Source organism: Galeopterus variegatus, unplaced genomic scaffold (assembly GCF_000696425.1).
Source record: "Galeopterus variegatus unplaced genomic scaffold, G_variegatus-3.0.2 Scaffold6037, whole genome shotgun sequence".
Lineage (NCBI taxonomy): Eukaryota > Metazoa > Chordata > Mammalia > Dermoptera > Cynocephalidae > Galeopterus > Galeopterus variegatus.
The window spans coordinates 2866-15421 of record NW_007732148.1 but is presented as its reverse complement, the minus strand read 5'-3'; the positions used below and the strand labels follow the sequence as shown (position 1 = coordinate 15421).

The window sequence follows — 12556 nt, the reverse complement described above, 5'->3', positions numbered from 1 at the left end:
GGTACGGGCGCAACACTGAGGGTTGCGATCCCGTTACTGGTCACGAAAAAAGACAAAAAGGTATAAATAAATTAATTAATTAATTAAAATAAAATAAAATAAGATAAAAACAACATTCTGTCCAAATCTCAAACCAGTCTGTATGAAGGGATTCTGGTCACCTTCCACAGTCTTTGTTTTTCGACTGTCCCTCAGGGAAGCCGTGGGAAAGCACGCACAGTTCCGGCAGATGTGCAACAGCTTCTTTGTAGACCTGGTGTCCACCATGTGCTTCAAGGACAATGCTCCACCACAGAAGAGGGTGATAGAGGACCTGCTCTCGTTACTCTTTGTACAAAAGGGGCTCTTAAGAGATGCTCCCCAAAGTAAGTTGCTTTCTTCCTAGAAACCTACAGATTCACTTCTTCCTCTCACTTTAGTGTGTCTGATGTGACAGTGAGCTACCTTTCTCTTTCTGGTTTAAGGAAGCCGTGAACACACAAAATCTCTGTCTCCATTTGATGACGTTGTGGACAAGACTCCTGTCATCCGCTCAGTGCTGCTGAAACTGCTACTGAAGTACAGGTGAGAGAGTTAACTTGGAAATTGGCTTCAGAAAGCCCTGACTTCTTTTTTTCTTCATCATGGCTTTGTCTGGGTGCCTCATATTTTTCTCATGATCAGTAGCTGATTTTGGAAAGCTTTTTCAGTGAGGGACAGCCTGGTTTACTTATCTGCGTTGGTTGTGCGCTTTGACATTTTCGCACATAGGCACAGGAGTCTAGCACAGCTACAAGTGCTATGTAGCAAGAAGAAGACAGAACACTGGGAGGGGACTGTGGCTGGGAAGGGACTGTGGCGCTGTGAAGCGTGCAGAACTCAGGGCCAGGAAGCTGCCACTCTCACCCGACTTGCACAGCTCCCTTGTTTTGTGATTTTTAGGATGGTAACCTAGACTCTCCCTCACCTCAGTGTCCTAGCTGTCCTCTGCGATGACATTCTGCTGAGCAAGGACTCCATGCATGTATTTCCTCGGTTAGGTTGGGTGTTGACAACATCCAGGAGTAGAATCCCCGTGGGGTGCGCATCGATCTAGTACCACAGTCCTCAGCGCATCGATGTGGACCCTTGGGGTGTGGGGGAGGGGGTTCTCTCACGGTTTTTGCTATTTTCAACATGTTGGTTTGCAGTGATGTCACAGAAGCAGAGGTAGAAGCTGCCAGCATCTTGGCATGAAGAAGACTGTAGCAGCAGCCGTGTCTCCTTCCCCATTGTGCACAGAAGTTCTTAAAAATGCCAGTTTCGGGCCAGCCCAGTGGCGCACTGCTGTAGTGCGCCGCTTGGGAAGCGCAGTGGCGCTCCCGCCGAGGGTTCGGATCCCACATACAGACCAGTTCCCGCTCACTGGCTGAGCGAGGCGCGGGGGCGACACCGAGGGTTGCGATCCCGTTGCTGGTCCCGGTCTGGTGCGGGGGCGACACTGAGGGTTGCGATCCGTTGCCAGACACGAAAAAAGACAAAAAGGAAAAAAAAAACAAAAAAACAAAAAAATGCCAGTTTCACCTACTAATTTTACTTAATCTTTATCCTTGAGAATTTGACTTTTTAAATATTCTGTGAACTTAGAAAGTACACACAAACCACTCCAGTGCTTACCAAAGTAAAACTGTTATCTCAGAGAAAATCCCTCAGAACAATCTTGTGAGGTATGAACAGGCTGTTTTTTTCATGGAATGCCATCATGCTTGAAAGAATGACTGACAAACTACGGTTATTCAGATCTGGGTGGCTGACAAACACTTTTTTGAAAACAGTGAGCTGGGCCGGCCCGGTGGCGCACTCGGTAGAGTGCGGCGTTTGGGAGTGCGGCAGCGCTCCCGCCAAGGGTTCGGATCCCATATAGAGACCTGTCCGCTCACTGGCTGAGCGTGGTGCGGGCGCGACACCGAGGGTTGCGATCCCGTTACCAGTCCCGGTCTGGTGCGGGGGCGACACTGAGGGTTGCGATCCGTTGCCAGACACGAAAAAAGACAAAAAGGAAAAAAAAAACAAAAAAACAAAAAAATGCCAGTTTCACCTACTAATTTTACTTAATCTTTATCCTTGAGAATTTGACTTTTTAAATATTCTGTGAACTTAGAAAGTACACACAAACCACTCCAGTGCTTACCAAAGTAAAACTGTTATCTCAGAGAAAATCCCTCAGAACAATCTTGTGAGGTATGAACAGGCTGTTTTTTTCATGGAATGCCATCATGCTTGAAAGAATGACTGACAAACTACGGTTATTCAGATCTGGGTGGCTGACAAACACTTTTTTGAAAACAGTGAGCTGGGCCGGCCCGGTGGCGCACTCGGTAGAGTGCGGCGTTTGGGAGTGCGGCAGCGCTCCCGCCAAGGGTTCGGATCCCATATAGAGACCTGTCCGCTCACTGGCTGAGCGTGGTGCGGGCGCGACACCGAGGGTTGCGATCCCGTTACCAGTCAGTAAAAAAGACAAAAAGGGGAAAAAAAAAAAGAAAAGAAAACAGAGTGAGCTGGTCACATCAAAACAACTGTTTGTTGCTAATAACAAAATTCAAGTTTTTAAGCAAAAATGAGAAATTTGGAAAACATATCCTCTATTATTGAGCTTGTCTGCTTTCTAATACTTCACGACTTTTTGAGATCGGTTGGAGCTATTAATGAATGTGGGTGGGTTTTTAAAATATATTGTAGAATTAAAATGTGTCAACTTTTGCAATTTTTGCATTGCTCAGTGAACCATATTTTCCAAATAACCACTGCCTGATATCACAAAATCATGCACGGGTCAAAAAAATCCAGTTGAAGTGCAACATAGACCATTTGGTTTTAATGGAAATGGATTGATATGGTTTCAGGTTCCCCACTGCAACTAACCTTTACAAATGATTATTGATGAAGTTTTGGTACAGTATCAAAGAGGAATATCCACAATTACCTACAGACACTATTGAAATATTTCTGCCTTTTCTAACTTCATAAGGTGCAAGGCCAGATTTTCTTCATACAGTATTTCAATAGAGGACAAGCGATTGGAAGCAGAAGCAGATAAAAGAAGTCAGCTGACTTCTTTTAAGTGAGGCATTAAAGAAATTTGCAGGAATATAAAACAAAACCACTCCTCTCATTAATTTTTGTTTGGAAAATAGCTTATTTTTCAAATGTTATTTATTTTAACATTTAATGGGTTTATTTTTATTTTAAATGAATAAATATTTTTGAAATTTTTCAGTTTTAATTTCTAATACTGTAAATAAGATAGATATAACCCACATAAACAAAAGCTTTTTGGGTTCTCAATAATTTTAAAGACTGTAACAGGGTCTTGAAACTAAAAGTTTGAGAACAGCTGATCTAAAATATGGAATTTTATATTTCTCAAATATTGTGCTAAAATATTTTCAATAAAATCATGTTACAAGTTATATATATACACGTATGTATGTATACATTTATACACACACACACACACACAGAAATAGATAGATGAATAGATGCTTTTTCTTTTTTATGAGTCTGCAGATCTGAGATAACCAGGGATAATATTTGTCTTTCCACAGCTTCCATGAAGTAAAGGAATATATTCAGGACTACTTGTCCCTGTTAGAAAACAAAGCATTCCTAATGGAAGACAAAACTGAACTGTACATGCTTTTTATCAGCTGCCTGGAGGTAAGCTAGCTGTCACGCCTACATTTCTCTTGCTAACTGTCTGAACCACGTAGTTCGTGCAGTGAAAAAGTGTCTCTGAAAATGCACAGAATACATCAGTACAGTTAACGGATGCTGTGCTCCACGCAGAAAAAAAGAAAGGTTCCAAAGACACAGCTTCTGCCTCCAGCGGTTGTGCGTATTGGCATTTCTGTGCGTGTACTTGCAAAAAGAACTGACGGCCTAGAAGAATACACCACCAAGGGTAGCAAAGGCTGTCACCTGGTGGCAAGACCACGAGCACAGTTTATTTTTATTCTCTTTATATTTTTGTTGCCAAAATGGTTTACAACACACATCAAAAATTAGATTACACCACATTTTTTCCTCATAGGCTCACATTTTCCTTTCCTTCTTGCCCCTAAAATCAAAAGGGTGTTAGCTTTCCACGATTCAAAAATGTACACTGAAACCTATGGCAGTGTTCTTTATCCTTCCATTAGTCTCTACTGAGTCACACTGGCAATTTTAGGAGGCTGTGGATTTGCACATTAAAAAGAATATCCTTTTCTTTCTTGTTCTTTGCTCCTTAGGATTCACTACACGAGAAGATCAGTGCTTGCTCCAGAAATGAACTGCACTACCTGAGAGAGGAAGGTCATTTCCTCAAGACATGTTCCTCAGGAAGACGTGGCCAGGAACCTGCCACCGCGGCATCAGTTGAATACCTGCAGGAGGTGGCCAGGATCCGCCTCTGTCTCAACAAGGCTTCTGATTTCCTCTCAGAGCTTCCACAAGGCTCCGGCAAGTCCTCCCACCTTTCTGTACCTTGGGCTGAGAGACCCTCCTTAGTGAGAGACTCAGGAAGTGTGGGGACCTGTTTCTTACCATACATCTTTCTTCCGGAGTTTCTGTACTGTGAATTCCTGAAGATAGGTTCCGTGCCCTTGGACTGGAGTGTGTTCTGTGACAAATGTCCTCAGTCACCGGTCACTCACCCATTTCTCGCTGACCCTTCAGGGATGGCCGAGGAAAAGCGACGCTACCTGCAGCAAGTTAAGCACTTCTGTGCCCAAGCCAAGAATGGCTGGTACCAAGTGTACCTGGTGAGGAAGCTTGCGAGCCAGCGAGGGATGGAGTTTGTGCAGAGCCTCTCCCAGCCGGGCCATCCATCCCAGTGGGTGTTTCCAGAGGCAGTGGTGGCACAGCAGGTGAGAAGGGGTCCCTGGCAGAAGGGGCGGGCATGCCGTCGCAGCCCATACCCCGGGGCAGGTGCTGCTGCCCTGCCTCGTGGCCCCTTGACCCCCCACCCTGTAGCACATGTGTCTGTCTGCTTCTTTGTCCCTGAGCTTAACTCACTTGACCTAGCTCTTGATAATGTTTAGGCCGCCTGCCACAGGGCAAAGACAGTCATGCTTGTACTCGTGTGTGTGTGTGCATGCATGTATTTCTGGTTTGTCATCTACCTGCAAAGCTTTTTTAGGCATCAATTCTAATCGAGTCTGACACAGGGAGAGTAAAAGAATGTTTCTGTGGCCTTTGCTTTCAGCAAATTAAAATGATTTCGGCTTGCAGTTTGTGCCCTGTTTACCTCTGACAGGCGGAGGCAGGGAAGAGTGAGACCAAGGACAGAAGAACCACAGTGCGTCTGGCTTTAGGGCCTCCAGGCGGCCCGGGCCATATGCTCAGAAATTAACAAACTTACTGTCCTGGGGTTACAAGAGCAGAATTAAAAATCCGGCCTTTTTTTTTTTTTTTTCTTTTTTAAACTACCAACCAGGGTTTAGCGTTAGCACATTTTAAGTCAGCTGGCCTTTGGTGCAGTGCTCCGGGTGGAGACAGCAAGCAGCTGAAAGGTCAGCGCTGACTACTCCTCAGGCTTTTTGTCCACTTACCCCTCTTCATCGACAGGGGGGGAAGTGTTTCCCAGAGACAGCACTGGACTGTCCTGCCTGAGCCAGACCAGGGAATCCCAGTTCAGCCGCCTGTAAGCCTCTAATTATTGCCTGGCTTCTTTACCTATGGAGACAGTTCTGTCCTGACCGTGACTAACCCCTGTGTCACTGGGGTTGCAGAAGGACCAGCCAGGCCAGATGGACCGATACCTGGTATACGGTGATGAGTACAAGGCTCTTCGTGATGCAGTGGGCAAAGCTGTCCTCGAGTGCAAGCCCCTGGGCATTGTGACAGCTCTCAAGGTAGGAGGGCCCCAGGCTTCTCTCTGGCACCAAATGGCACCCCCACCGTCTGCCTCTTCCCTTGTCCCTATCACATGGTGCAGGCTGGCATACTGAAGAGGCCCCAGAGAGCAGCACACTGCATGGGAAGTCACACACCCATGGCCTCCACGGTACACCTAGGACAGGCCAGCAAGAACAGTCGAATTAGGCTGGCAGACTTGCTGTATCTTGCTGACCTGCCAAGGTCAGGAGCAGCTCCTTTTTTATTTGTTTATGTCCATTACTTCCTTTGAGACACTGCTGAAAAAGCATTTCCATGGGCCGAGCCCGTGGCGCACTCTGGAGAGTGCGGCGCTGGGAGCGCAGCAACGCTCCCGCCTCGGGTTCGGATCCTATATAGGGATGACCGGTGCTCACAGCGCTCACTGGCTGAGCGTGGTGTGGCCCGTCTCAAAAAAGGACAAAAAAAAAAAAGCATTTCCTACAGGATTGCTTTGAAATGAAAGATACTGGCACAACAAGGAAAATTCATATCTGTGTATATTCATAATTCATATATATATATGTTTACGTGTGTGTGTGTGTGTTTATTTTTATTTTTTTTGACACCTGGCTGGTTCACAGATCTTGACCTTGGTGTTATCAGCACCACAGTCTAAGCAAGTGAGCTACCTGACCAGCCCCATGTGTTTATTTGAATAAAGATGCAAGATTTGTAGGATCAAACCTCTAAATTATGGTCTTGCTTCCTTTTTGAGTCCCTATTTACCCTGGCATTGTGCCAGGAAAAGAGGAAATAGAAAATCCTCTCTCTGCTCAGGGAAAGCTTCTAAGACCAGTAAACGAGTCAGAAAGAGAACACAAGGAGATTTCTGTCACTTCTCTATAAGCTTTCTGATAAATATGCATCAAGTTTAATTGGAGAATATTTTATGAACCTTGTAGCCCAAGAGTGTTCTGCCTGAGGGGCCTGGTTCCAGGTGTCTTTGGGGCTCAGGTACATTCCATATTCACATGCAAATCACCCAGGGCTCTGGCCCTTACACAGATCCGTATATATTTAAAATGCTCACTTGATAACCTTGCTTTTGCAGGCCTGCAGAAACCCCAAAACACAACAGGTAGTCCACTTACTGTTAGCACTTTTTAGAGAGGTGGCTGTTTTGTACGGATCCCACAATGCAAACCTCCATCCGAAGCCAGAGGTGAGTAACAACATTCAGGGCTCGTGTTTGTAGTCTCATTATTCAGATGGAATTTTCCAAGTAGAATGAAAGTCACAAACATGAACCATGCCCGTAATTTCTTATCTAGAGTGGAAGTTTTCTACCTTGTTATGTGGAGGAAGTAGTTTCTGATTAACCCAAAGCTTGCAGAATTAAAATGAAAACCAAAGTTAAGAACTTAAAGATAATGTTTACCAGAATAGGTTATCAAAATTAATGCTTAGGTTATGTGATTGCCATGTTTGTGTTTGTCTGAAGAATTTCCCCACAAATGGTGATAATTCAACCATATTTACGTTGATATTTGAAGTGTATCTGGTATCCAAGTGTATGATGAACTAAGAGCAAACCTTTGAATTCACATAACATTCCTCTTGATACATCTTAATGTTAAAAACATTGTTTCCTGTTAGCAACGGGAGGCTCTGAAGACATTCATTGAAGAAAGCAAGATCCTTTCTACTCCTGGTATCAGAGATTTTGCCACATCCCTGGTGGCCAATACTCTGCCATTGCTGAGGACCAGACCCAGTGACGGTGGCCTCGAAGGAACAGTGTTAGAAATGGCCATTCACACTGCGGCCATCCTTCTGTGTGGACAAAACAGAGCCTTGGAACCCTTGAAGAATTTGGCCTTCTCCCCAGACAAGATGGTGGTAAGAGTGGGCTATGACGACGTCAGCTTCCACAGGGAAAACTTCACGTCTGCCACTGTAGAGACCAGCCTGCGACCCTGAACGCTGTGTCTGTGTCTCGCTGGATCCTCTGTCCCATGTGGTGGTGACAACCTCGCCTTGCCCTTTGTTATTTCACAGAGAGCTGTCATATTTTCCTCATAGATAGCTTTTGGGGTCAAGAAGAAAGGAAATAAATTCGTTTTCTTACTCTAGGCATTTTGCTGAACAGCAGAAGCCAATCACGGTGCTCACTTATCAAGAGCTATCTCTGCTTTTTGGTTTTCAGAACGCTTTTCTTCCAACGATGCCTGAAGACATGCTGGCTCAAGCTAGGAAATGGAAGGGCCTGGAAACAGTCCGCTGGTATAGTAAGTGCTGGTGTCTGAGATGGAATCACACTCCTCCCATCTTTGAAGGGCTTCCGACTGCCACACAAGGCATTGGGTTAAACTTGGGGTCCACATAGTTTACACCTAAAGATCCAAAATCCCCTGCCTTCTTCTGCCTCCACCACCTTTGCAGAATATGAATGGCTCGAAGGAACCAGCACTCTGCTGGCTGCATGATCCAAATCATTTCATTTCTAAGTTGTGGGGAAAGGATTCTTTGAGATGCATGTCTGCTCTCAAGATATGCCATTCTGGGAGACAGGAGGACTAGGATCATACCAGAGGCTCATTCAAAGGCCAGTCACAATACACAACAAAGTTTTTGACCCAGAAATTAAGTACAGAACTGAGAGACTGAATAAAATAACCCATGACTTTATGTAAATTTTGCTGTTGCCTTGAGTAAATAATCTTTTTAAACTGGTTTCAAAAGTTGTTATACACATGCTTGTGGCAAAAAGCAAAAAAACAGTCAGAATAGAAAGATATAAAATACTAACCACCATGCTTCCAAAAGTAATCCCTGGTATGAGCCAGTAATCTAATTCCTCTTTACTTTGTAAAGTTAAACTCAGACAGTTTTCACAAGATACATGTATTGAGCTCCAGGCATGTGCCAAATAACTAAACTAACAAAGTAGTTCAAGATTTCTGGCCATGCACTCCAGACGTCTACTGGACGTCATATTCTGGTCAGGGCCAGAGAGGAGAGAGTTCACTTTCCTTCTCAGTATAGGTCATTCACTGGCCAATGTGTGTCCTGTTGTTCTTTTAACAGCTTGTCGCAATGGCCACCCGTGCTCTGTAGGAGAGGTGAGTCTTGGTACTTTATATGGGGAGGAAGGGGGCTCAAAATGTTTGCTCCAGGCCGGCCCGTGGCTCACTCGGTAGAGTGCGGTGCTGATAGCGCCAGGGCCCCGGGTTCGGATCCCATAAATGGATGGTCGGTTCGCTCACTGGCTGAGCGTGGTGCTCACAACACCAAGTCAAGGGTTGAGATCCCCTTACCGGTCATCTTTTAAAAAAAAAAAAAAAAATGTTTGCTCCTCCAGGTCAGAGGAGGGGGAGAATGAAGGTCTCGACCTTCGGGGAGACCACAGGCTTGTTTTGAGTTGTTCATGGTGTTCCAACTAAGCATGTAAATGGTGCTAATGGTTTGGCCCAGGTTTCAGTCTCAGCACTGTGGGCATGATTGGTTATTGCGGGGCCCGTCCCATGCATTGTAGGTTGTGTAGCAGCATCCCTGACTTCAGGAGCACCCCTCCCCCACAGTGCGACAACCAAAAATGTCTCCAGACATTGCCAAAGGTCCCCCGGGAAACAAAACTGCCACTGGTTGGGAACCACCACTGGCCATCCTTTCTCGCCACCGCGGCGTGGGGTCAGTGATGTGTGTCTTTATAGAATGGCAGAGTGTTGCCGAGACCATAGGCGGGATTACTAGTGCAAGAGGAGGGATGGTCTAGATGCCAAAGGACAGAAAAAGGGAGAAACGAAGAACAAGGGCTGGCCGGTTAGCTCGGCTGGTTAAAGTCAGCCCCAAACACGAAGGTCAAGGGTTCGGATCTCCCTACCAGCCAGCCGCCGAGAAACAAAACACACACACAAGAAACAAGGTATAGGAAAAGGAGGCTCGTAGACTGTATGCCTGGGAGGGAAAGGACTGCGTGCTATTCGTCTCTGAGCTTCCAGGTAGCTAGCCCAGGCCCTTCAGGCAGCGCACCTGTACCTGCTGAGCAACAGGCTGTCGGATTGAACAGACTCGTGTTAGCTAAACAGTAAGAGACGTGGGAGGAAGATACTGATCCGTGTTCTTCGTCTTCCTGAGCTTCATTCACGTCCTTGTCCACGAAATGAGCAGACGGAAGCAGATTCTTTCCAAGATTTCTCCCAGCTCTGAAATTCCGTGGCCTGGGAGTCGGTGATCGGTTCAGTCTGGTATAGGCAGTGATTCACAGTGGACAGTCACGTACTATCTGGTTTTGAAAAATGAGCCTTTGGAAGTAGTAAATCATATGGTTGTTTTAAATTAAAAAGTCCATAGTGGAGTGAAGGAAACCCGCTTGGAAGCTATCATAGGATTCCTGGTGTTTGATTTGACAGTGAAGCACTGGAGACTAGTTGTGATAGATACAGGCAGAAAGTGATGAGCAGGAAGAAGGAAGATTGAACCACGTATGTCTGTCTGTAAAGTGCCGCTCCATTTGGAAGTAAGACTTCAGTTGTCTCACCTATTTTTTTGTTAAGTCCACATTTGCCCATGGACATAATTCTTTATTTGGGGCCTGTCCTGTGCATGACTTGCATCGAGTAGCTCCCCTGTCCCCCACGGCTGCCCACCTCCCCTGAAATGTACACTCTTGAGTAAGTGACCCTCAAGGTACCCCCTCCCTCCAGGAGTGAGGATGTGCTAATCTGCATGATGGCGATCGTGTGTCAAATTATACTGGCTCCAAAACTGACGGTGGCACATTGTCTTCGTCCTAGTGTGGCATGCCGATGGAACGGAGCTGCTGTGTTGACTGTGGGGCTCCAATTGGAGGCATTAATCACAGACCTCAGGACGGCTTTCACGTTATCGAGTATGTAAGATTATGTTTCCTTTCTAAGTAGTCAAACCATTGGGCTGTTTCTATTCCAGCTGAAAAACTGATACTTAAAATAATATCACTTACTGTAGTATATTTGGATATTGAATGTCAGTGCCAAGGTCCCTGTAGTCACACAGCAGTAAGGTGTTTGGCTCACTACACTCTTAAACACAAAGCCGACTACACATTAATGCTTATGAAAATTAACACACTTTAATACAGATGTCTTCAGTTTGGGCTGTGGGCACAAACCCCCGTAGAAATATGCTTGACGTGAACATGTGACATCATTCAGGGGGACATTTAAGTCTGCAAGACCAAAAGCTGAGAATTTGTCCATCTGAGCAGATCCATCTCACATGTAAGCTGTCTTATCTTTCTCCCTTTTTTTGGAGAAAAGTGAAGGAGACAGTCCTGTCAAATAACAGACTTCAGAATTCAGATGTAAATCTGGTCTCACAGTTCCACTCCACACTTGCTCCTGGGACGAGGGTGGTTGTCGATGCTCCCGTCAGAGCGCTGGTGGGGCCTCTCTGTGGTCGTCGGACACTCTGGTATTCTGACGCAGGCACAGCTTAAATTATTCTCACCCGTTGTCTCCATCAACTATCAGAATGTTCTCCAGTCTCTGATATTTGTGAATGTATCTGTCACAGTGTATACGTATCTCCATGTGGATGTGATACAAAATCCTTTGCCAGAACTTGGATCCCAGTTTTTGTTTTGGGAAAATAGAGAAGGATGTAGACAGTCCCCATGTTGATGCCACCTGTGCCAAACTCTTGCATCCTCAGCCTGTCAGCTCCTTTTCCCACAAAGATTTCAGGAGAAGAGATGGGCACAGACCTCTGTCCTGACACTCTGCACAGGGATCGGCAACAACAGCCACATAATGCCACCACTTCACACTGGGAATGTTGTGCGATTTGGTCAGCCAGAGAAGTGAGTCTATAAAGAGAGACTCTTAGGAGAGTGGTCTGGGCTTACTAGACTAGGAAGTTCTTTCCACGTGGTTTTTTTCAAAACTGTGAACTTCATCTCCAAGTCCTAAGAATCTGAAGTTTCACCAGTGCTGAGAGGAAATGACCATCTTCAGTCTTCCCACTGTCTTCTCTTGTCCTTTCCAGAATCAGCACAGACAGAACCCAGACTGGCCACGTGCTGGGCAGCCCGCAACACAGAGGTGTGGTGGTGGCGTCTGACCGAGAGCTGTCCCCAGTGGTCTTCGTTCTTATCCGGTTACTCGCTCACTTGGCTATGCTTCTTGGAGCTGCACAAAGTCCTCAGGTATATCACGGTACTGCTGAACTATGCACTTAGTTGCTGTAGGAAGAACCTGCTATGGTTTTTTCACAGCACATCGTTTGATCTAAAATGTCCTATCCAGGGGCCGGCCCGGTGGCGCACTGGATAGTGCGCCACTTGGAAGGCGTGGCGGCGCTCCCGCCCGAGGGTTCGGATCCCACATACAGACCGGTTCCCGCTCACAAGGGCTGACCAGTTAGCACAGTTGATTAGAGCACAGTGTTACAACACCAAGGTCAAGGGTTCAGATGCCTGTGCTGTCCAGCTGCCCCCCCCCCAAAATTTTTTTAATCAAATTAAATGTCCTGTCCAGGGGCTGGCTGGTTAGCTCAGTTGGTTAGAGTGTGGTATTGGTAACACCAAGGTCAAGGGTTTGGATCCCTGTACCATCCAGCCGCCAAAAAAAATCAACAAAAAACAAAGTAAAATATCCTGTCTACCACCTGTGGATTGGAATTATATCATTGATACCTAATCTACAAAATAATATAAAATTCACACATCCTGATTTTTCCCACTGTGGCAAATGATGGT

The 12556-nt window shown here is 45.8% G+C and overlaps 1 protein-coding gene across 1 annotated transcript in view; it reads left to right on the top strand.

The window, feature by feature from the left end:
- The window catches only part of RNF213 (ring finger protein 213), a gene marked incomplete at its 3' end in the record, with an annotated part of 102699 nt that extends 90685 nt beyond the window's left edge, over nt 1-12014 (top strand). Inside the window, exons 44-55 of the mRNA XM_008590363.1 lie at nt 196-365; nt 465-564; nt 3564-3675; nt 4248-4458; nt 4675-4864; nt 5720-5852; nt 6929-7039; nt 7474-7716; nt 8024-8105; nt 8905-8939; nt 10614-10708; nt 11845-12014. Of these exons, the coding sequence (XP_008588585.1) occupies nt 196-365; nt 465-564; nt 3564-3675; nt 4248-4458; nt 4675-4864; nt 5720-5852; nt 6929-7039; nt 7474-7716; nt 8024-8105; nt 8905-8939; nt 10614-10708; nt 11845-12014 (1652 nt within the window). The remainder of the gene's footprint in view (nt 1-195; nt 366-464; nt 565-3563; nt 3676-4247; nt 4459-4674; nt 4865-5719; nt 5853-6928; nt 7040-7473; nt 7717-8023; nt 8106-8904; nt 8940-10613; nt 10709-11844) is intronic.
- Between the last annotated feature and the right edge of the window lie 542 nt (nt 12015-12556).